This window comes from Pseudophryne corroboree, chromosome 9 (assembly GCF_028390025.1).
Source record: "Pseudophryne corroboree isolate aPseCor3 chromosome 9, aPseCor3.hap2, whole genome shotgun sequence".
NCBI classification, from domain to species: Eukaryota; Metazoa; Chordata; class Amphibia; order Anura; family Myobatrachidae; genus Pseudophryne; species Pseudophryne corroboree.
In genome coordinates this window covers 335,903,566-335,927,374 of record NC_086452.1, presented here as the reverse complement: position 1 = coordinate 335,927,374, position 23,809 = coordinate 335,903,566, and the positions used below count along the sequence as shown (strand labels likewise).

The window sequence follows — 23,809 nt, the reverse complement described above, 5'->3', positions numbered from 1 at the left end:
TCCGGTCTGAGCGGCAGAGGCCATGGGTCCTCTGAGATCATTTCTTGAAGTTCCGGGTACCAAGCTCTTCTTGGCCAATCCGGAACAATGAGTATAGTTCTTACTCCTCTTCTCCTTATTATCCTCAGTACCTTTGGTATGAGAGGAAGAGGAGGGAACACATAAACCGACCGGTACACCCACGGTGTCACTAGAGCGTCCACAGCTATCGCCTGCGGGTCTCTTGACCTGGCGCAATACTTTTCTAGCTTTTTGTTTAGGCGGGACGCCATCATGTCCACCTGTGGCCTTTCCCAACGGTTTACAATCATTTGGAAGACTTCTGGATGAAGTCCCCACTCTCCCGGGTGGAGGTTGTGCCTGCTGAGGAAGTCTGCTTCCCAGTTGTCCACTCCCGGAATGAACACTGCTGACAGTGCTAACACGTGAATTTCCGCCCATCGGAGAATCCTTGTGGCTTCTGCCATCGCCGTCCTGCTTCTCGTGCCGCCCTGTCGGTTTACATGGGCGACCGCCGTGATGTTGTCTGACTGGATCAGTACCGGCTGGTTTTGAAGCAGGGGTTTTGCCTGACTTAGGGCATTGTAAATGGCCCTTAGTTCCAGAATATTTATGTGCAGGGAAGTCTCCTGACTTGACCATAGTCCTTGGAAGTTTCTTCCCTTCCCAGGACCCATTCCTGTATGCCGAATCTGCGGCCCTCTTGAAGATGAGCACTCTGCAGCCACCACAGCAGAGACACCCTTGTCCTTGGAGACAGGGTTATTAGCCGATGCATCTGAAGATGCGATCCGGACCACTTGTCCAGCAGGTCCCACTGAAAGGTTCTTGCATGAAACCTGCCGAATGGAATCACTTCGTAGGAAGCTACCATTTTTCCCAGGATCCGCGTGCAGTGATGCACCGACACCTGTTTTGGTTTTAGGAGGCCTCTGACTAGAGATGACAGCTCCTTGGCCTTCTCCTCCGGGAGAAACACTTTTCTCTGTTCTGTGTCCAGAACCATCCCCAGGAACAGTAGACGTGTCATAGGGACCAGCTGTGACTTTGGAATGTTTAGAATCCAGCCGTGCTGTTGTAGCACTTCCCGAGATAGTGCTACCCCGACCAACAACTGTTCTCTGGACCTCGCCTTTATCAGGAGATCGTCCAAGTACGGGATAATTAAAACTCCCTTCTTTCGAAGGAGTATCATCATTTCGGCCATTACCTTGGTAAAGACCCTCGGAGCCGTGGATAGACCGAACGGCAACGTCTGGAATTGGTAATGACAATCCTGTACCACAAATCTGAGGTACTCCTGGTGAGGATGGTAAATGGGGACATGCAGGTAAGCATCCTTGATGTCCAGTGATACCATGTAATCCCCCTCGTCCAGGCTTGCAATAACCGCCCTGAACGATTCCATCTTGAACTTGAATTTTTTTATATATGTGTTCAAGGATTTCAAATTTAAAATGGGTCTCACCGAACGGTCCGGTTTCGGTACCACAAACATTGTGGAATAGTAACCCCTTCCTTGTTGAAGTAGGGGCACCTTTACTATCACTTGTTGTGAATACAGCTTGTGAATTGCCTGTAACACTGCCTCCCTGCCTGAGGGAGTGGTTGGCAAGGCAGATTTGAGGAAACGGCGGGGGGGAGACGTCTCGAATTCCAGCTTGTACCCCTGAGATACTACTTGAAGGATCCAGGGATCCACCCGTGAGCGAGCCCACTGATTGCTGAAATATTTGAGACGGGCCCCCACCGTACCTGGCTCCGCCTGTGAAGCCCCAGCGTCATGCTGTGGACTTAGAGGAAGCGGGGGGAGGACTTTTGCTCCTGGGAACTGGCTGTATGCTGCAGCTTCTTTCCCCTACCTCTGCCTCTGGGCAGAAAGGACGCGCCTTTAACCCGCTTGCCCCTATTGGGCCGAAAGGACTGTACCTGATAATACGGTGCTTTCTTTGATTGTGAGGGAACATGGGGTAAAAATGTAGACTTCCCAGCTGTCGCTGTGGAAACGAGGTCCGAGAGACCATCCCCGAACAACTCCTCCCCCTTATAAGGCAGAACTTCCATATGTCGTTTGGAATCTGCATCTCCTGTCCACGGCCGAGTCCATAACCCTCTCCTGGCAGAAATGGACATTGCACTAATTTTGGATGCCAGCCGGCAAATATCCCTCTGTGCATCCCTCATGTATAAAAGTGCGTCTTTTATATGCTCTACGTTTAGCAATATAGTGTCCCTGTCTAGGGTATCTATATTTTCTGACAGGGAATCTGACCACGCAGCAGCAGCACTGCACATCCAGGCTGAAGCAATAGCCGGTCTCAGTATAACACCTGTGTGTGTATATATAGATTTCAGGATAGCCTCCTGCTTTCTATCAGCAGATTCCTTCAGGGCGGCCGTATCCGGAGACTGTAGTGCCACCTTCTTTGACAAGCGTGTGAGCGCTTTATCCACCTTAGGGGATGTTTCCCAGCGTGACCTATCCTCTGGCGGGAAAGGGTACGCCATTAGTAACCTCTTAGAAATTACCAGCTTTTTATCAGGGGAAGCCCACGCACCTTCACACACTTCATTTAACTCTTCAGATGGAGGAAAAGCTACTGGTAGTTTTTTCTCTCCAAACATGTTACCCCCGGTACCACAAAAAAGGGTATTATCAGAAATGTGCAACACATTTTTCATTGCCTCAATCATGTAACGTGTGGCCCTACTGGAAGTTACATTAGTCTCATCGTCGTCGACACTGGAGTCAGTATCCGTGTCGACATCTGTGTCTGTCATCTGAGATAGCGGGCGTTTTAGAGCCCCTGATTACTTTTGAGACGCCTGGGCAGGCACAGGCTGAGAAGCCGGCTGTCCCACATTAGGTATGTCGTCAAACCTTTTATGCAAGGAGTCGACACTGTCGCGTAATTCCTTCCACAGCACCATCCACTCAGGTGTCGACCCCGCAGGGGGTGACATCACGTTTACAGGCATTTGCTCCGCCTCCACATAAGCCTCCTCATCAAACATGTCGACACAGCCGTACCGACACACCGCAAACACACAGGGAATGCTCTGACAGAGGACAGGACCCCACAAAGCCCTTTGGGGAGACAGAGAGAGAGTATGCCAGCACACACCAGAGCGCTATATAACACAGGGATCCCACTATAAATGAGTGTTTTCCCTTATAGCTGCTTTTTTTATATATCATATATATATATATATATATATATATATATATATCTCTATACTGCGCCTAAATTTAGTGCCCCCCTCTCTTTTTTACCCTTCTGTAGTGTTCAGACTGCAGGGGAGAGCCAGGGAGCTTCCTTTCAGCGGAGCTGTGAGGGAAAAATGGCGCCAGTGTGCTGAGGGAGATGGCCCCGCCCCTTTTTCGGCGGACTTTCTCCCGCTTTTTCTGGAATACTGGCAGGGGTAATTTTACATCTATATAGCCTCTAGGACTATATATGATGTATATTTGCCAGCCAAGGTGTCATATATTGCCCTCAGGGCGCCCCCCCCCCCCAGCGCCCTGCACCCATCAGTGACTGGAGTGTGAGGTGTACATGAGTAGCAATGGCGCACAGCTGCAGTGCTGTGCGCTACCTTGGTGAAGACCGAAGTCTTCTGCCGCCGATTTTCCGGACCTCTTCGTTGCTTCTGGCTTTGTAAGGGGGACGGCGGCGCGGCTCCGGGAACGAACACCAAGGTCGGGTCCTGCGGTCGATCCCTCTGGAGCTAATGGTGTCCAGTAGCCTAAGAAGCCCAAACTACCACCTGTTAGGTAGGTTCGCTTCTTCTCCCCTTAGTCCCTCGCTGCAGTGAGTCTGTTGCCAGCAGATCTCACTGTAAAATAAAAAACCTAAATATACTTTCTTTCTAGGAGCTCAGGAGAGCCCCTAGTGTGCATCCAGCTCAGCCGGGCACAAGATTCTAACTGAAGTCTGGAGGAGGGTCATAGTGGGAGGAGCCAGTGCACACCAGTTAGACCTAAAGCTTTCTTTATAGTTGTGCCCAGTCTCCTGCGGAGCCGCTATTCCCCATGGTCCTTACGGAGTCCCAGCATCCACTTAGGACGTCAGAGAAAAATAAATCCATATTATGGGGCTGTTTCAGGGTCCGTTTTGGGCAACATATAGTTTGTGTGTTCTTAGTACACAAATACAAACAAACCACAATTGTACTCATTTCAGTTGTTTGTGGCTCAAGGAGTGAAACAATGCAGTAACAGGACATTCTCATAAAGTCAGCACGTTGACTACAACTGTGCCCTAAATAGTTGTGCCTATGCATAATTCTGCATGTGTTGAGGCTGATCTTTTGCACCAGGGATAAATCTGGTGTAAATGTGCACTGATAATGGTGATGGCTGTGAAACCTAGCGTACAGATACAATTATATGCATACATGCAAATATATCCAACTAGTTCAGTGCATGCAATGCCAATTACTTCAAACTTGTGTTCTAGTCTGCATCAGGCTCTAATAGCAGTAAGTTGTACAATGATGTATACAAGCTTCTTTTTCTTTACCTTGAGAATAGACAAATTGTCTTGGTCTATACAGCAAAATACAAATTTTTGTCACCTGATTGTAATAACTATCTGACACCCGGCTAGCCTGGGACAGGCATATGGCTAAGCAGTCATCCAGTGAGATCCTTATGCTCTTTCCTATCTTTAACATTAATAAATGATAGAAGGAAGTGTGTGATATACTTTTGAACAGATAAACCCAATGGTTGGTTTATGTACATCTCCAATGTTTGTTGGACTGCACAGATGCAGGATCTGATATTTTCATGTGCAGAACGAGATCTGCAAGATTGCATGCAGTGCCTCCAATCCACAGCATGGCTGACATGTCGTCGTCATTTGGAACACTGCACTGCCTGCATTCCCAGAAAACGGGCATATCAGCCCCATTTTCTGAATGTCAAGCCCAGCGCCTGTGTCTTCCAAGGTAGACTTTCTGGCCTTGCTAACAGCCAGGAGGTGGCCATTCTGCGTAAGCTTACTCAGATGGCCAATGCTGCTGCCATCACAGCTGATGATTGCGATGGTGATACAAGGCTATATCTTCAGACGCAGCAATTAAATCTGAGATGCTGGCAGGAGTGGTCTTTCACCTTCAGACGCATCCTACAGGCATTAGCTTATTTTTGCACAGCAGCTGCATGCAAATGTGTCCACTTATGAATCACCCCCCCTTCCCCCCATATAGCCTGCCAGACCTACAAACGTTTTATCAGACTACCTGCAACCCAGCATATATCACGGCTATACTTTGTGGTATCTTAATGTATATGGCTACGATTTCTGGGTTCCTCTCATGTGAAAGAACGCAGTCGCTTGCAACTCCAAAATTATCACTTTGGCGACATCTGGATGATTCGGCAAGTCTGACCGATAGCTATTTTGAGATCGGTAGTGGAAATACACAGCACAATTATCTGGGCAATCTGCAGATATATCAGGTGGATTTTCAGATAATTGTATAACTATGCTCAGCCTAACCAAAGAATGGAAGCAAGGGCTATATTGGCATGGCATGGCTGAGGGAATAAATTCTCTAGTTATTGTTAGTAGTCTGATATGGTGAAACGGTTTCTATAAAAAAAAAAAAAAAATAGGATTTTGGTTACCTACCGGTAGATCCTTTTCTCGTAGTCCATAGAGGATGCTGGATTCGTACCATGGCATATAGATGGGTCCACCAGGAGCCATTGGCACTTTAAGAGTTTGAGAGTGTGGGCTGGCTCCTCCCTCTATGACCTTCTTACCAGACTCGGTCTAGAGACTGTGCCTGAGGAGACGGACATCTTTGAGAGAAGGATTTAACACAGATAGTGGTGAGATTCACACCAGCTCACACATACATGGCATATCAAGCTAACTAGCTTGAAAAACTCAGCAACTGCTGAAACATTACTTACCATGTAACAATGCAGTACATAACTAAACAAAGTTGTACTGAACCAGATAACGGTTGCAGGAAAACGAAGCGCTGGGTGGGCGCCCAGCATCCTCTACGGACTACGAGAAAAGGATTTACCGGTAGGTAACCAAAATCCTATTTTCTTTTACGTCCTAAAGGATGCTGGGGTCCACATTAGTACCATGGTGATGTACAAAATCTCCCAGAACGGGAGGGAGAGCGCGGAGGCTCCTGCAGAAGTGATTGACTGGACTTCAGATCATCAGAGGCCAAAGTATCGAACTTGAAGAACTTAGCAAACATGTTCGACCCAGACCAAGTTGCCGCTCGGCCTAGTTGTAACACCAAGACACCCTGGGCAGCCGCCCAGGAAGAACCCACCTTACGAGTAGAGTGGGCCTTAACAGATTTTGGACACGGCAATCCTGCCGTAGAATAAGCATGCTGGATAGTGAACCTAATCCAGAGAGAGTCTGCTTTGAAGCAGGACACCCAATTTTCTTGGGATCATACAGGACAAACAGAGTCCGATTTCCTGTGACGAGCAGTCCTCTTCACATAGATTCTCAAAGCCCTCACCACATCCAAGGATTTTGACGAAATTGAGGAGTCAGTAGCCACAGGCACCACATTAGGTTGGTTGATATGAAATGCCGACACAACCGTTGGAAAAAACTGTGTCCGGAGCTCAGCTCTATCTTCGTGGAATATCAAGTAAGGGCTTTTACAGGACAAAGCCCCCAATTCTGACACACGTCTAGCAGAAGCTAAGGCCAACAACGTGACAACCTTCCATGTAAGAAATTTGACCTCAACCTCCTGTAGAGGCTCAAAACAGTCCGACTGGAGAAACTGCAACACCACGTTAGGTCCCAAGGCGCCGTAGGCGGTACAAAGGGAGGTTGGATGTGCAGAACTCCCTTCAAAAAGGTCTGAACCTCAGGGAGGGCAGCCAATTGTTTCTAGAAGAAAATGGACAGGGTCGAAATCTGGACCTTCACAGATCCCAACCTCAGGCCCATATCCACACCTGCTTGCAGGAAGAGGAGAAAATGTCCCAGTTGAAACTCCACCGCAGGAAACTTCTTGGACTCACACCAAGAGACATATTCCTTCCAAATACGATGGTAATGTTTAGACGTTACCCCTTTCCTAGCCTGTATCAGGGTAGAAATTACCTTCTTCGGAATGCCCTTCCGAGCTAGTATCAGGTGTTACACCTCCATGCCGTCTAACATAGCCGCGGTAAGTCTTGATAGGCGAACGGCCCCTGCTGCAGCAGGTCCTCCCGAAGAGGAAGAGGCCTCGGCTCTTCCTGCAAGAGATTCAGAAGGTCCGCGTACCAAGCCCGCCTTGGCCAGTCTGGAGCAATGAGGATCACTTGAACTCTTGTTCTCCTTTACAAGCTTTAGAACTCTTGGAATGAGTGGGAGTGGTGGAAACGCGTACACCGACTGGAACACCCACGGAGACACCAGGGCTGCCACTGCTTGTGGGTCCCTCGACCTGGAACAATATCGTCGAAGCTTCTTGTTGAGACAAGAGGCTATCATGTCTATTTGGGGTAACCCCCAAAAGTTTGTTATTTCCTTGAACACCTCCCGATGGAGACCCCACTCCCATGATGGAGATCGTGTCTGTTGAGGAAGTCTGTTTCCCAGTTGTCTACTCCCGGAATGAAGATGGCTGACAGCGCCAACGCGTGTTTTTCTGGCCAGAGGAGTATTCTTGTCACCTCTGACATTGCCACTCTGCTCTTCGTTCTGCCCTGCCTGTTTATGTAAGCCACTATTGTCATGTTGTCCGACTGCACTTGAATGGCCCGATTTCTTAGAAGAGGGGCCGCCTGAAGAAGATCTTTGTAGACGGCTCTTAGTTCCAGGATGTTGATGGGCAGGCAGGCTTGACCACCGTCCTTGGAAAATTACTCCTTGAGTGACTGCTCCCCAGCCCCGAAGGCTCGCATCTGTGGTTAGAAGGACCCATTCCTGAATCCCGAACCTGCGGCCCTCCAGAAGGTGAGGTAACTGTAACCATCAGAGGAGCGAAATCCTAATCTTTGGCGACAGACAAATTCTCTGGTGCATGTGGAGATGAGATCCCGACCACTTGTCCAGAAGATCCAGTTGGAAGGTCCGAGCGTGGAACCTCCCGTACTGGTGAGCCTCTTAAGAGGCCACCATCTTTCCCAACAGCCGAATGCATTGATGAACCGACACCCGGGCTAGCTTCAGGACATCCCGGACCATAGTTTGTATCACCAATGCCTTTTCCTGCGGAAGAAACACCTTCTGCAAATCAGTGTCCAGGATCATTCCCAGAAAGGACAACCTCTGGGTTGGTTCCAAATGTGACTTTGGAAGGTTCAGAATACAACCATGACTCTTGAGGAGGCGTGTTGTGAGAATGGACTGCAGCAGCTTCTGCTTGGACGATGCCTTTATCAGCAGATCGTCCAGATATGGAATTATGTTCACCCCTTGTTTGCGGAGGAGAACCATAATCTCTGCCATCATGGTGCTGTGGAGAGGCCGAATGGCAGGGCCTGGAACTGGAAATGACAGTCCAGCAATGCGAAACGGAGATAAGCCTGATGCGGCAGCCATATCGGAATGTGGGGGTACGCATCCTTGATATCCAGGGATACCAGGAATTCCCCATCTTCCAGACGTGATATCACTGCCCGGAGAGACTCCATCTTGAACTTGATTCAATGATTTTAGGTTCAGAATGAGCCTGACCGAACCATCCGGTTTCGGTACCACGAAAAAGGTTTGAATAGTAACCTGTGGCCTTCGCAGGAGGAGGAACTGGCACAATGACCTGTGCCTCCACCAGCTTTTGGACAGCTTCTTGTAGTACAGTGCTGTCTATCAACAGAGCTGGTAAGCCTGATTTGAAAAAACGATGAGGAGGGAGACTTTGAAATTCCAGCCTGTATCCCTGGGATACAATATCTATCACCCAGGGATCCAGGCCGGACGATACCCAGACGTGACTGAAATGTCTGAGTCTCGCTCCCACCGCCCCACCATCATGCGGAGGACTTTGGTGAACCTGAAGCAGGCTTTTGTTCCTGGGAACCTGCAGCGGCAGGTTTCTTGGACTTAACTCAATCTCCCCTAAAGAAGGTATTGGACGGTCTGACCTTTCTAGGCTTGTTAGGCCGAAAGGACTGTGTTGCAGATGAAGAGAAGGATTTTTTTCGGAGCAGGTGCTGAGGAGGGAAGAAACTGAGACTTACCCGCTGTAGCCGTGGAAATCCACGCGTCTAGAGCTTCCCCAAAGAGAGCCTGACCTGTATAGGGTAGGGACTCCCACACTTTTTCTGGATTCCGCGTCGGACGACCACTGGCACAGCCACAGTCCCCGACAAGCTGAAACAGACATGGAACCCAGGTCTTTCATGGATTCTACCATAAAACCTGCTGAATCATGTATGTTGCGTAAAAATAATGCACCATCGTATCCAAATCCTCAAGTAAGCTAGCCGACCACTTTACTATAGCCTTTGCAATCCATGCACTAGCAATAGTGGGACGTAATATGGCCCCTGAAGCAGTGTACATTGATTTAAGTGTGTTATCAATTTTTCGATCAGCCGGCTCCTTTAAGGCGGTAGATCCTGGAACAGGCAAAACTACCTTTTTTGAGAGTCTGGACAAAATCGGCGGGATTTCCCATTTTTTCCTATCCTCCGCAGGGAAAGGAAATGCCACCTGTACCCTTTTAGGGATCTGGAATTTTTTTCTCAGGGTTTTCCCATGCTTTCTCAAATATAGCATTCAATTCCTTTGACGCAGGGAAGGTTAGCGAGGCCTTTTTTATTTTCAGTGAAAAAGGCTTCCTCAACCTTGTCAGGTGTGGTATCATTAATATTCAACACATCCCTGATAGCCTCCATCAGAGATGCGGACCCCCGCAACCCATCCCCATCACAGTCTGTGGTGTCAGAATCGGTGTCCGTGTCGTCTTGTGTGACATGCACAAGCGCACACTTATAGGGGTATATAGCGGAGCGTCCCGAGGTACCAGAAACCGGACGTACTGCCATAGAGTTCTGTAATACCTGGGTTGCAGATTCATTACTTGCAACCCTGTCAGAAATCTGAGAAATCCAAGATTTGATAAAGGAAAGCCACTCAGGCTCCCTTGCTGGTATCTGTGCTAAACCAGTGCTATCATGATTACATGGAATGGGATCATCTTGGGAGGACACATCCTCTGCAGCATATGACAGTGTCCCTGGACATAGCTAAAGGAGACCACCACACACACACACGGGAGGGCAGACAGAGTCCGCCCCCCCCCCTCCCCAAGAATGGCAAGAGACACAGCGCTTTTACCAAAGGGAGACCCTTTATCAGTGCTGACTGTGCACCTTAATAGGAGACACAGTCGTATTACAGCCTCCCCTCCCTTCTACAACCCCGTGGTTCCTTACAGATAGCTGGAGTTGCTGTGGAGGGACCTGATTCTCCTCAGCGCTGTGCAGGCAGGAAAATGGCGCCGAAATGCTGCTGGGTCCGCTCTGAGAAGCTCCTCCCCCTTAATGGTGTCTTCCCTCTCTTCATGGATTATACTGGCCTGAGGAATTAGTGCTGGCTGAGATCCAAGAACCCCGACAGGCTTCTGGACCAGTGTAGGGGGTAAGCGCTGGCCCAGGGCGCCCCTCACAGTGCCGCACCATGTACCACTGAGCCTTCCCAGGAGCGCAGTTAATACTGCACTCCCTCCCCGCTGCCGCCATCTTCACACCGGCCCCCCGCTTGCTAGGGGGGTCGGTGTCTCACTTGCCACGATCTTCAGCTCTGTAAGGGGGTGGCGGCAGGCTGCTGGGGTGAGCGATCCCCTGTGGCAGGGAACGATCTCTCCCCTCTGGAGTTCAGTGTCCAGTCAGCGGCTCAGACCCCGCAGGGTGGACACTGCTCCCCCCCTTAGTCCCACGCTGCAGGGAGGCTGTTGCCAGCAGCCTCCCTGTAAAATAACAAAAAAACTCTAAAATCAAACTTTACTAGAAAAGCTCTGTAGAAAATTTCCCCTAGCTGTGATCGGCTCCTCCGGGCACATTTTCTAAACTGAGTCTGGTAGGAGGGGCATAGAGGGAGGAGCCAGCCCACACTCTCCAACTCTGAAAGTGCCAATGGCTCCTGGTGGACCTGTCTTTACCCCATGGTACTAATGTGGACCCCAGCATCCTCTAGGATGTAAGAGAAAAAGGAAGAACTATTGCCCATATTTATCAAGCCTTGGAGAGTAAAATTGCATGGTGATAAAGTACCAACCAATCTGCTCCTAACTGCCATGGTACATGGTGTGTTTGAAAAAGGACAGTTAGGAGCTGATTTGTTGGTAATTTTATCACTCTCCAAGGCATGATAAATCTGGGCCTATGTTACAAGACACTGCCTATAGTCACTACCTAATCAGAATTTGCACTATACAAATACTTAGAATCTCTTACAGGTAAATACCTTTTATGGCTAGTAAACAGGTATGTGTGTAGAGCTGAAGTTGCCTTAGGCACTGTGATGAGAATGCAAAACATTTAGTAAATGAAGTTCTATAAAACTTACATTCATTTTGCTTGGGGGTGGGATGGAGGTATAGCAAAACAAAACATGAAAAACAGACTCCCCTAGGGCAGTATGTATAAGGTGCACCATCTAACTGCAGCCTCTTATTCCACAGGAAACAAGTCTGATATGCACGAATTTCGCGAAGTCCAGCTAGAAGACGCTGAAGCCCTGGCAAAACATTATGACATCATCAGCGCCATTGAAACATCCGCCAAAGATTCCAGTAATGTGGAAGAGGCTTTTGTGAAGATGGCCACTGAGCTGATGATGAGGCACGGTGGTCCAGTATTCAGTGACAAATCCACAGACAGCATAAAACTTGACAGCAAAGACATGGCTGGAGACTCCTGGAACTGTGCCTGTTGATGAATGCTTTCATTAGCATATTATAGGTAGCTAATTCTATAATTGCCTGAAATTAGTATGGCTATAGAATGCGTCATCAGGTTATCTGCGCTCCAGTTGTTGAACTACCTCTCCCAGCATGTTTGATTTCATGCTGAGTGTTGTAGTTCAGCCACAGCATGGAAATACTGGCTGAGCAACTCTGCTCAACTTTTTCTTTTTTGTTTTTCAAAGTGCTACCTGAATCTGTACATTATCTAGACAAAAGAAGAGGAAGGGGACCAACAAGTGAAAATGTTGTGGAACCGGTTTCCACAGCTGTGAATTAGGCAGAGCCTGGTAACCCTATGCGCTGTAGATGTAGAACACCGAATGCCTTTAGTAACTGGTTTGCTCTGAAAGTTCAGAACTCTAGTTGATTCTTTAAAATTCCACATGATTTTAATAACTTTCTTGTATGATACCATTCTAGTGTGTGGTGGGCAGCCACGGAAATAATTTTTAGGACCACCTGCGTTATTGCAGACCTTTTTTCTAAAGTTTGTAAAATTTTTAAGAGTTTTTTTTCTTGCCCATTCCTGAATTTTTAAAACCTTTTGGGGGTGATGTATGGAACATTTCAAGACTGGGAATAATGTGCAATCTCTTAAAAGTTAAATATCAATTAACATTTCAGGACATGTTACTTAGGAAATGTTTTTTTCTTCTTAAATAGATATATATTTATCACCAGCAAATGAATTTGAAATAAATCATTTTAAATGTATGAGTAATTTGAGTCAACTAATAATTTTTGTTTTTATGTATTTTGTTACAAATATGGGGGTCTATTACCTATGCCTTGGGAGAGAGAGAAAGTACCAACTAGCTCCTAACTTTCACAGTCTCTAACATGGCAGTTAGAAGCGCATTGACTGGTATTTCTGTCTCTTAGGCTTAGTAAAAAGGCCCCATGGATTCAGATCTGGTCTTCACCTTTATGTCTCACACGTTCATGTAGAACCCCATTTACAAATGTGTAGTCAGAACATTGCCAGGGGATTCCTTAATACATTTCCATCAGCTTGTCTTTTATTGGTTTGAAGTATGCACTTACCAATGCGGCTCCCCTGCGCGCTGGGCCCGATGTGATCGTGCTGTGTGTACCTAGCTTAAGCGCCATCTTCTTTCTTCTTCAGTTCAGCAGTTACTCAGGTTTAAAATGTCTCATCTGTATCACGCACAACATTTTTCTGCATTAAGCTCAATTTGACACCAAACTCTCTATTAGAGATTGATTTTAAATTCTTCATTTTGTATGGTCAGGCAGAGTAGAAACAGTACAGATAGAAGTAGCAAACGGGCAACCAAAGCCCAAAAATGGCCATATTATTTTAAGGAATAATATAAACCAAAAAACAAAATAAATTTTGAATTGGTATTGAGGTGGGGGGGATGAGGAGGAATGGGGGGGGGGGGGGGGGGTTGAAGAATGGAGGAGGGAGGGGAACCACGATACAGTCTTACAATAATAAGTATATAGCGAACTTTCATATGAAGAATAAGAGGGAGAAGCAAAAGAGTATAAAAAGACCACAGAAAAGTATGGGGAGCGGGAGCTAGAAGAAAGGGGGGGGGGGGGAGAGAGGAGGAGAACAGTCGTTGTCCACGTGTCTGCGGCAATGTAAAGGGGGGAGAGATGGTCTGCGCTCTGCAAGGAGCCAAAACCTTGTCAAAAGCATACCCTTGGTCATGGAGGTAGTAGGTGATTCTCTCCATTGCTGCAATGTGCCAGATTTTGGATTTGAGGGCAGAGGGTTTTTTTTCTTCCAATTAAGAGCAATCAGTGATTTTGCCGCTGTTACGGTGTGTGTTGCTAGGGCTGGGGGGGGGGGGGGGGGGAGCAGAGGGGGTTCAAGAGGGCATGAACTAAGTCCCAAAAAGGGGTAATTATCAGACAGTTCCACCATATGTGGAGCATAGTACCTCTACAGCCACAACCTCTCCAACAATTTTGAGAAAACGACGGAAAGAGCTTATTGAGTCTGTCAGGAGTACAATACCAGCGATAATAAATCGTGTATGTAGTCTCTTTGATATTGGTAGCAATAGAGCACTTTGCAATCCCCAGTCTCATGTCATCCCAGTCCTCAGCTTTCGGGGGAGGTCCAAGATCTCGTTCCCAAGCAATTTCATGGGGTCTGGAAGGGGGAAGGGTGGCATCTAGTAGAAGGGCATAAAGCTGGGAAATTAGGCCTTTGGAGAGGGGGGAGTTTTAACACATTTTCAAAAGGGGTAAGGGCACGAAGTATTTTGAGTGGAGACAGGGAGCATAAAAATAGGCAAATTTGTAGAAATTCAAAGGGGTTAAGAGTTCATGAGGGGGTTTTCTGTTGGAGATCAGACCGGGATAGCCATTGGCCCTGATTGGCAAAATCAGCTGGGAATTTAAACCCAAGTTGAGTCCATGTACGGAATCTCGTAACAGAGGATCCTGGAGGAAATAATAAGAATTTACTCACCGGTAATTCTATTTCTCGTAGTCCGTAGTGGATGCTGGGAACTCCGTAAGGACCATGGGGAATAGACGGGCTCCGCAGGAGACTGGGCACTCTAAAAGAAAGATTAGGTACTCTATCTGGTGTGCACTGGCTCCTCCCTCTATGCCCCTCCTCCAGACCTCAGTTAGGGAAACTGTGCCCGGAAGAGCTGACATTACCAGGAAAGGATTTGGAATCCAGGGTAAGACTCATACCAGCCACACCAATCACACTGTACAACTCGTGAGAACCATACCCAGTTAACAGTATGAACAACAACTGAGCCTCAGTAACAGATGGCTCATAACAATAACCCTTTAGTTAAGCAATAACTATATACATGTATTGCAGAGAGTCCGCACTTGAGAGGCGCCCAGCATCCACTACGGACTACGAGAAATAGAATTACCGGTGAGTAAATTCTTATTTTCTCTGACGTCCTAGTGGATGCTGGGTACTCCGTAAGGACCATGGGGATTATACCAAAGCTCCCAAACGGGCGGGAGAGTGCGGATGACTCTGCAGCACCGAATGAGCAAAGGCAAGGTCCTCCTCAGCCAGGGTATCAAACTTGTAGAACTTAGCAAACGTGTTTGAACCCGACCAAGTAGCAGCTCGGCAAAGCTGTAAAGCCGAGACCCCTCGGGCAGCCGCCCAAGAAGAGCCCACCTTCCTTGTGGAATGGGATTTTACTGATTTAGGATGTGGCAATCCTGCAGCAGAATGAGCTTGCTGAATCGTGCTACAGATCTAGCGCGCAATAGTTTGCTTTGAAGCAGGAGCACCCAGCTTGTTGGGCGCATGCAGGATAAACAGCGAGTCAGTTTTCCTGACTCCAGCCGTCCTGGCTACATATATTTTCAAAGCCCTGACTACATCTAGCAACTTGGAGTCCTCCAAGTCCCTAGTAGCCGCAGGCACCACAATAGGTTGGTTCAAATGAAACGCTGATACCACCTTAGGGAGAAATTGGGGATGAGTCCTCAATTCTGCCCTGTCCATATGGAAGATCAGATAAGGGCTTTTACACGACAAAGCTGCCAATTCTGACACACGCCTAGCCGAAGCTAAGGCCAATAGCATGACCACTTTCCACGTGAGATATTTTAGCTCCACGGTCTTAAGTGGCTCAAACCAGTGGGATTTCAGGAAATCCAACACAACGTTAAGGTCCCAAGGTGCCACTGGAGGCACAAAAGGGGGCTGAATATGCAGCACTCCCTTAACAAACGTCTGAACTTCAGGCAGTGAAGCCAGTTCTTTTTGAAAGAAAATAGATAGGGCCGAAATCTGGACCTTTTATGGATCCTAATTTTAGGCCCATAGTCGCTCCTGACTGTAGGAAGTGCAGGAATCGACCCAGCTGGATTTCTTCTGTAGGGGCCTTCCTGGCCTCACACCAAGCAACATATTTTCACCATATACGGTGATAATGTTGTGCTGTCACGTCTTTCCTAGCCTTTATCAGCGTAGGAATCACTTCATCTGGAATGCCCTTTTCCGTTAGGATCCGGCGTTCAACTGCCATGCTGTCAAACGCAGCCGTGGTAAGTCTTGGAACAGACAGGGCCCCTGCTGTAACAGGTCCTGTCTGAGAGGCAGAGGCCATGGGTCCTCTGAGATCATTTCTTGTAGTTCTGGGTACCAAGTTCTTCTTGGCCAATCCGGAACGATGAGTATAGTTCATACTCCTCTCTTTCTTACAATCCTCAGTACCTTGGGTATGAGAGGAAGAGGAGGGAACACATAAACCGACTGGTACACCCACGGTGTCACTAGTGCGTCCACAGCTATCGCCTGAGGGTCTCTTGACCTGGCGCAATATCTTTTTAGCTTTTTGTTGAGACGGGACGCCATCATGTCTACCTGTGGCCGTTCCCAACGATTTACAATCAGCGTGAAGACTTCTGGATGAAGTCCCCACTCTCCCGGGTGGAGGTCGTGCCTGCTGAGGAAGTCTGCTTCCCAGTTGTCCACTCCCGGAATGAACACTGCTGACAGTGCTAGCACGTGATTCTCCGCCCATCCTTGTGGCTTCTGCCATTGCCATCCTGCTTCTTGTACCGCCGTGATGTTGTCTGACTGAATCAGCACCGGTTGGTTTTGAAGCAGGGGTTCTGCTTGACTCAGGGCGTTGTAAATGGCCCTTAGTTCCAGAATATTTATGTGAAGGGAAGTCTCCTGACTTGACCACTGTCCTTGGAAGTTCCTTCCCTGAGTGACTGCCCCCCAACCTCGGAGGCTTGCATCCGTGGTCACCAGGACCCAGTCCTGTATGCCGAATCTGCGGCCCTCGAGAAGATGAGCACTCTGCAGCCACCACAGCAGAGACACCCTGGCCCTCGGGGACAGGGTGATCAGCCGATGCATCTGAAGATGCGATCCGGACCACTTGTCTAACAGATCCCATTGAAAGATCCTTGCATGGAACCTGCCGAAGGGAATTGCTTCGTAAGAAGCTACCATCTTTCCCAGGACTCGCGTGCAGTGATGCACCGACACCTGTTTTGGTTTCAGGAGGTCCCTGACCAGAGATGACAATTCTTGGGCCTTCTCCACCGGGAGAAACACCTTCTTCTGTTCTGTGTCCAGAATCATGCCCAAGAACAGCAGACGCGTCGCAGGAATCAGCTGCGACTTTGGGATATTCAGAATCCAGCCGTGCTGTTGCAGCACTTCCCGAGATAGTGCTACGTTGACTAACAACTGCTCCTTGGACCTCGCCTTTATAAGGAGATCGTCCAAGTACGGGTTAATTATAACTCCCTTCTTCCGAAGGAGTATCATCATTTCGGCCATTACCTTGGTAAATACCCTCGGTGCCGTGGACAGACCAAACGGCAACGTCTGGAATTGGTAATGACAGTCTTGTACCACAAACCTGAGGTACTCCTGGTGAGGTGGGTAAATGGGGACATGCAGATAAGCATCCTTGATGTCCAGCGACACCATAAAATCTCCCTCTTCCAGGATTGCAATAACTGCCCTGAGCGATTCCATTTTGAACTTGAACTTCCTTATATAAGTGTTCAAGGATTTTAAATTTAGAATGGGTCTCACCGAACCGTCTGGTTTCGGTACCACAAACATTGTGGAATAGTAACCCCGTCCCTGTTGAAGGAGGGGAACCTTGATTATCACCTGCTATAGGTACAGCTTGTGAATAGCCGCCAGCACTACCTCCCTTTCCCTGGGAGCCGCTGGCAAGGCTGATTTGAGGTAACGGCGAGGGGGAGTCGCCTCGAACTCCAGCATGTATCCCTGAGATACCACTTGTAGAACCCAGAGATCCACCTGTGAGCGAACCCACTGGTCGCTGAAGTTCCGGAGACGCGCCCCCACCGCACCTGGCTCCACCTGTGGAGCCCCAGCGTCATGCGGTGGACTTAGTGGAAGCAGGGGAGGATTTTTGTTCCTGGGAACTGGCTGTCTGGTGCAGCTTTTTCCCTCTACCCCTGCCTCTGGGCAGAAAGGATGCGCCTCTGACCCGCTTGCCTTTCTGAGGCCGAAAGGACTGTACTTGATAATACGGTGCTTTCTTAGGCTGTGAGGAAACCTGAGGTAAAAAAGTCGACTTCCCAGCTGTTGCTGTGGATACAAGGTCCGAGAGACCGTCCCCAAACAATTCCTCACCCTTATAAGGCAAAACCTCCATGTGCCTTTTAGAATCAGCATCACCTATCCACTGCCGAGTCCATAATACTCTCCTGGCAGAAATGGACATTGCATTAATTCTAGATGCCAGCCGGCAAATGTCCCTCTGTGCATCCCTCATATACAAGACAACGTCCTTTATATGCTCTATGGTTAGCAAAATAGCATCCCTTTCGAGGGTATCAATGTTGTCTGACAGGGTATCAGACCATGCTGCTGCAGCACTACACATCCATGCTGAAGCAATAACAGGTCTCAGTATAGTACCTGAGTGTGTATATACAGACTTCAGGATAGCCTCCTGCTTTCTATCTGCAGGCTCCTTTAGGGCGGCCGTATCCTGAGATGGCAGTGCCACCCTTTTAGATAATCGTGTGAGCGCCTTGTCCACCCTAGGGGATGTCTCCCAGCGTAACCTATCCGTTGGCGGGAAAGGGTACGCCATCAGTAACCTCTTAGAAATCACTAGTTTTTTATCAGGGGAACCCCACGCTTCTTCACACAATTCATCAGAAGGGGGAAAAGTCACTGGCTGCTTTTTCTCCCCAAACATAATACCCTTTTTAGTGGTAATGTCAGAAATGTGCAACACATTTTTCATTGCCGTAATCATGCATCGGATGGCCCTTGTGGACTGTACATTTGTCTCGTCCTCGTCTACACTGGAGTCAGACTCCGTGTCGACATCTGTGTCTGCCATCTGAGCTAGCGGGCGTTTTTGAGCCCCTGATGGCCTCTGAGACGCCTGGGCAGGCGCGGGCTGAGATGCCGGCTGTCCCAAGGCTGTTACGTCATCAAACCTTTTATGTAAAGAGTTGACACTGTCGGTTAATACCTTCCACATATCCATCCACTCCGGTGTCTGCCCCGTAGGGGGTGACATCACAGTTATCGGCTCCTGCTCCGCCTCCACGTAGCCCTCCACATCAAACATGTCGACACAGCCGTACCGACACACCGCACACACACAGGGAATGCTCTGACTGAGGACAGGACCCCACAAAGTCCTTTGGGGAGACAGAGAGAGAGTATGCCAGCACACACCACAGCGCTATATAACACAGGGATTTCCACTATACTGAGTGATTTTTCCCAATAGCTGCTTATTAACACTAATTTGCGCCTAAATTTATGTGCCCCCCCTCTCTTTTTTTACCCTTGTCGTACTGAATACTGCAGGGGAGAGCCTGGGGAGCGTCCTTCCAGCGGAGCTGTGAAGAGAAAATGGCGCTGGCTGTGCTGAGGAAGATAGCCCTGCCCCCTCAGCGGCGGGCTTCTCCTGCTTTTTATAATGTTAATGGCGGGGGTTTTTGCACATATACAGTGTTATACACTGTATTATGTGCTATTTTTGCCAAAAGGTAAACTAATTGCTGCCCAGGGTCTCCCCCCCCCCCCCCCCCCCCCCCCAGCGCCCTGCACCCAACAGTGACCGGAGTGTGTGGTGTGCTATGGGAGCAATGGAGACCGGAGTCTTCAGCCGCCGTTTTTCATCTTTATCTTCCGTCTTCTGGCTCTGCAAGGGGGACGGCGGCGCGGCTCCGGGAACGGGCGATCGAGGTCAGGCCCTGTGTTCGATCCCTCTGGAGCTAATGGTGTCCAGTAGCCTTAGAAGCACAAGCTAGCTGCAAGCAGGTAGGTTTGCTTCTCTCCCCTCAGTCCCTCGTAGCAGTGAGTCTGTTGCCAGCAGATCTCACTGAAAATAAAAAACCTAACAAATACTTTCTTTTCTAGTGAGCTCAGGAGAGCCCACTAGGTGCATCCAGCTCTGGCCGGGCACAGATTCTAACTGAGGTCTGGAGGAGGGGCATAGAGGGAGGAGCCAGTGCACACCAGATAGAGTACCTAATCTTTCTTTTAAGAGTGCCCAGTCTCCTGCGGAGCCCGTCTATTCCCCATGGTCCTTACGGAGTTCCCAGCATCCACTAGGACGTCAGAGAAAAAGGGTTCTGCCAAATAGGGGTCAAGGGGGAGGGGAGGGAGGCAAGATTCAGCTTTGCAGAATAAATAACATTAAATTTGATGGTAGGAAGTAATTTGGAAGTAAGGGGTTGGGATGTGGAGGGTAGACCCCATAAGGGTGTCAGATCTGGGAGGGTAATGTAAGCCGATTCAATATCAAGCCAGGAAACAGAGCCAGAGGGAGCATAGGAGGCTACAATATGAGGGGCGAGGTAGTAGAGTAATTTCAGGAAGACCCCTACCACCGCCGGAAACCGGTCTTTCTCTTACGTCCTAGAGGATGCTGGGGTTCCGTTTAGCAGCATGGAGTATAGACGGGTCCCTTGGGAGCCATGGGCACTTTGAGAGTTTAATAGTGTGGGCTGACTCCTCCCTCTATGCCCCTCCTACCAGACTCCCTGCTGGGGGGGGGGGGGGTAGGGACCAACTCTAGAAGTTAATGGTTCTCTATCTCCGCTGACAGGACACTGAGCTCCTGAGGGTGCTGATCGCAAGCCCACGAGGCGACCACTCACTCCCGCAGCACGGCCGCCACCCCATAACAGAGCAAAAAGAAAGAAGAGTGGTGAGTACAGCTCTCCAGGCCGCTGGCGTGAATGGCGGCACAAGCTTGGGAGCGCAGCTCTGACAAGCTGCGCTCTGGAAGGCTCAGCGGCACACTGTGTACGGCGCTGTGAGGCGTGTCCTGAGCCAGCACAATCACCCTACACTGGTCAACACTGCTAACAGGGTCTAATCCCGCTGTTAGCGGAAAAAATACCTCAGGCCAGTATAATACAAAGTGCGAGAAGACGCACTATTACAGCACTCACCAGCTCCATTTTCTCCCTGCAGTTCATCAACAGAAACGCTGACAGGGAGCGCTGCCCTCCAGATAAATAACACTGTTATAGATAAGAGGGGGGGGGGAAGAGTTTCATTCGATACTAGCTACCCTGTTAAGGTTCAGCTAGTCAGAGGGTTTTTTCATCATAATAAAAGCCTATAGGGGCACGGTGTGGCTGGCTCCTTGTACTTTGTGACTCTGAAGGTATTCTGGGGGGGAAATTGTACTGACATTTTCTCTGACGTCCTAGTGGATGCTGGGAACTCCGTAAGGACCATGGGGAATAGCGGCTCCGCAGGAGACTGGGCACAAAAGTAAAAGCTTTAGGACTACCTGGTGTGCACTGGCTCCTCCCCCTATGACCCTCCTCCAAGCCTCAGTTAGATTTTTGTGCCCGGTCGAGAAGGGTGCACACTAGGGGCTCTCCTGAGCTTCTTAGTGAAAAGTTTAGTTTTAGGTTTTTTATTTTCAGTGAGACCTGCTGGCAACAGGCTCACTGCAGCGAGGGACTAAGGGGAGAAGAAGCGAACTCACCTGCGTGCAGAGTGGATTGGGCTTCTTAGGCTACTGGAAACCATTAGCTCCAGAGGGACCGAACACAGGCCCAGCCTCGGAGCTCGGTCCCAGAGCCGCGCCGCCGGCCCCCTTACAGAGCCAGAAGCAAGAAAAGGTCACTGAGGGTGCAGGGCGCTAGGGGGGGGGGGCGCCCTGAGCAGCAATGTAAAACACCTTGGCTGGCATAAATACACCACATATAACCCCATGGGCTATATGGGTGTATTTTAACCCCTGCCAGAACTCACCTAAAAAGCGGGAGAAAAGGCCGTCGAGAAGGGGGCGGAGCCTATCTCCTCAGCACACGGGCGCCATTTTCCATCACAGCTCCGCTGGAAGGACGTCTCCCTGACTCTCCCCTGCAGTCCTGCACTACAGAAAAGGGTAAAAAAAGAGAGGGGGGGCACTAATTTGGCGCAGTTTTATACTAACAGCAGCTATAAAGGGAAAAGCACATTTTATTGTGGTATTCCTGTATATATATATATATATATATATATATATATAGCGCTCTGGTGTGTGCTGGCATACTCTCCCTCTGTCTCCCCAAAGGGCTAGTGGGGTCCTGTCCTCTATCAGAGCATTCCCTGTGTGTGTGCGGTGTGTCGGTACGATTGTGTCGACATGTTTGAGGAGGAAAATGAGATGGAGGCGGAGCAATTGCCTATTTCTCTAACGTCCTAAGTGGATGCTGGGACTCCGTAAGGACCATGGGGAATAGCGGCTCCGCAGGAGACAGGGCACAAAATAAAAGCTTGAGATATCAGGTGGTGTGCACTGGCTCCTCCCCCTATGACCCTCCTCCAAGCCAGTTAGATTTTTGTGCCCGGCCGAGAAGGGTGCAAACTAGGTAGCTCTCCAGTGCTGCTTAGAATAAAAGTTTAGTTAGGTTTTTTTATTTTCAGTGAGTCCTGCTGGCAACAGGCTCACTGCATCGTGGGACTAAGGGGAGAAGAAGCGAACTCACCTGAGTGCAGAGTGGATTGGGCTTCTTAGGCTACTGGACGTTAGCTCCAGAGGGACGATCACAGGTTCAGCCTGGATGGGTCACCGGAGCCGCGCCGCCGTCCCCCTTACAGAGCCAGAAGAGACGAAGGTCCGGTGAAAGCGGCGGCAGAAGACATCCTGTCTTCAAGACTAAGGTAGCGCACAGCACCGCAGCTGTGCGCCATTGCTCTCAGCACACTTCACACTCCGGTCACTGAGGGTGCAGGGCGCTGGGGGGGAGCGCCCTGAGACGCAATATAACACACATATACCTTAGCTGGCAAAAGGAATACATCACATATAGCTCCAGGGCTATATGGATGTATTTTTTCCCCTGCCATTTTACACAAAAAAGCGGGAGTTAAGGACGTCGTGAAGGGGCGGGGCCTATCTCCTCAGCACACTGGCGCCATTATTCCCTCACAGCTCCGCTGGAAGGACGGCTCCCTGATTCTCCCCTGCAGTACTGCATCTGATTCAGGGTAAAAAAGAGAAGGGGGGGCATTTTGGCAGCAAATAACTAGATTAACAGCAGCTATAAGGGATTAACACTTATATAAGGTTATCCCTGTATATATATAGCGCTGGGTGTGTGCTGGCAGACTCTCCCTCTGTCTCTCCAAAGGGCTAAGTAGGGTCCTGTCCTCTATCGGAGCATTCCCGGTGTGTGTGCTGTGTGTCGGTACGCGTGTGTCGACATGTATGAGGAGGAAAATGAGGTGGAGGCGGAGCAGTTGCCTGTGTTAGTGATGTCACCCCCTAGGGAGTCGACACCTGACTGGATGATTGTGTTTAAGCAATTAAGTGATAATGTCAGCAATTTACAAAAAACTGTTGACGACATGAGAAAGCCGGCAAATCAATTAGTGCCTGTTCAGGCGTCTCAGACACCCTCAGGGGCCCTAAAACGGCCGCTACCTCAGTGGGTCGACACGGATCCAGATACAGATACTGAATCTAGTGTCGACGGTGACGAGACAAACGTAATGTCCAGTAGGGCCACACGTTACATGATCACGGCAATGAAAGAGGCATTGAACCTTTCCGACACTACAAATACCTCAAAGGCGGGTATTATGTGGGGTGTGAAAAAACTGCCAATAGTTTTTCCTGAGTCTGAGGAAATAAATGAGGTGTGTGAAAAAGCGTGGGTTTCCCCCGATAAAAAACAGCTAACTTCTAATAAGTTATTAGCACTATACCCTTTCCCACCAGAGGTTAGGGCACGGTGGGAAACACCCCCTAGGGTAGATAAGGCGCTCACACGTTTATCTAAACAAGTAGCGTTACCGTCCCCTGATACGGCCACCCTCAAAGAACCAGCTGATAGGAGGCTGGAAAATATCCTGAAAAGTATATACACACATACTGGTGTTATACTGCGACCAGCAATCGCATCAGCCTGGATGTGCAGTGCTGGAGTCGCATGGGCGGATTCCCTGACTGAGAATATT

The 23,809-nt window shown here is 49.1% G+C and overlaps 1 protein-coding gene across 1 annotated transcript in view; it reads left to right on the top strand.

The window, feature by feature from the left end:
• The window catches only part of RAB43 (RAB43, member RAS oncogene family), a 33,025-nt gene extending 20,407 nt beyond the window's left edge, over nt 1–12,618 (top strand). The window contains exon 3 of the mRNA XM_063940587.1: nt 11,620–12,618. Within this exon, the coding sequence (XP_063796657.1) occupies nt 11,620–11,873 (254 nt within the window). The 3' untranslated portion in view covers nt 11,874–12,618. The remainder of the gene's footprint in view (nt 1–11,619) is intronic.
• Nucleotides 12,619–23,809: the final 11,191 nt, after the last annotated feature.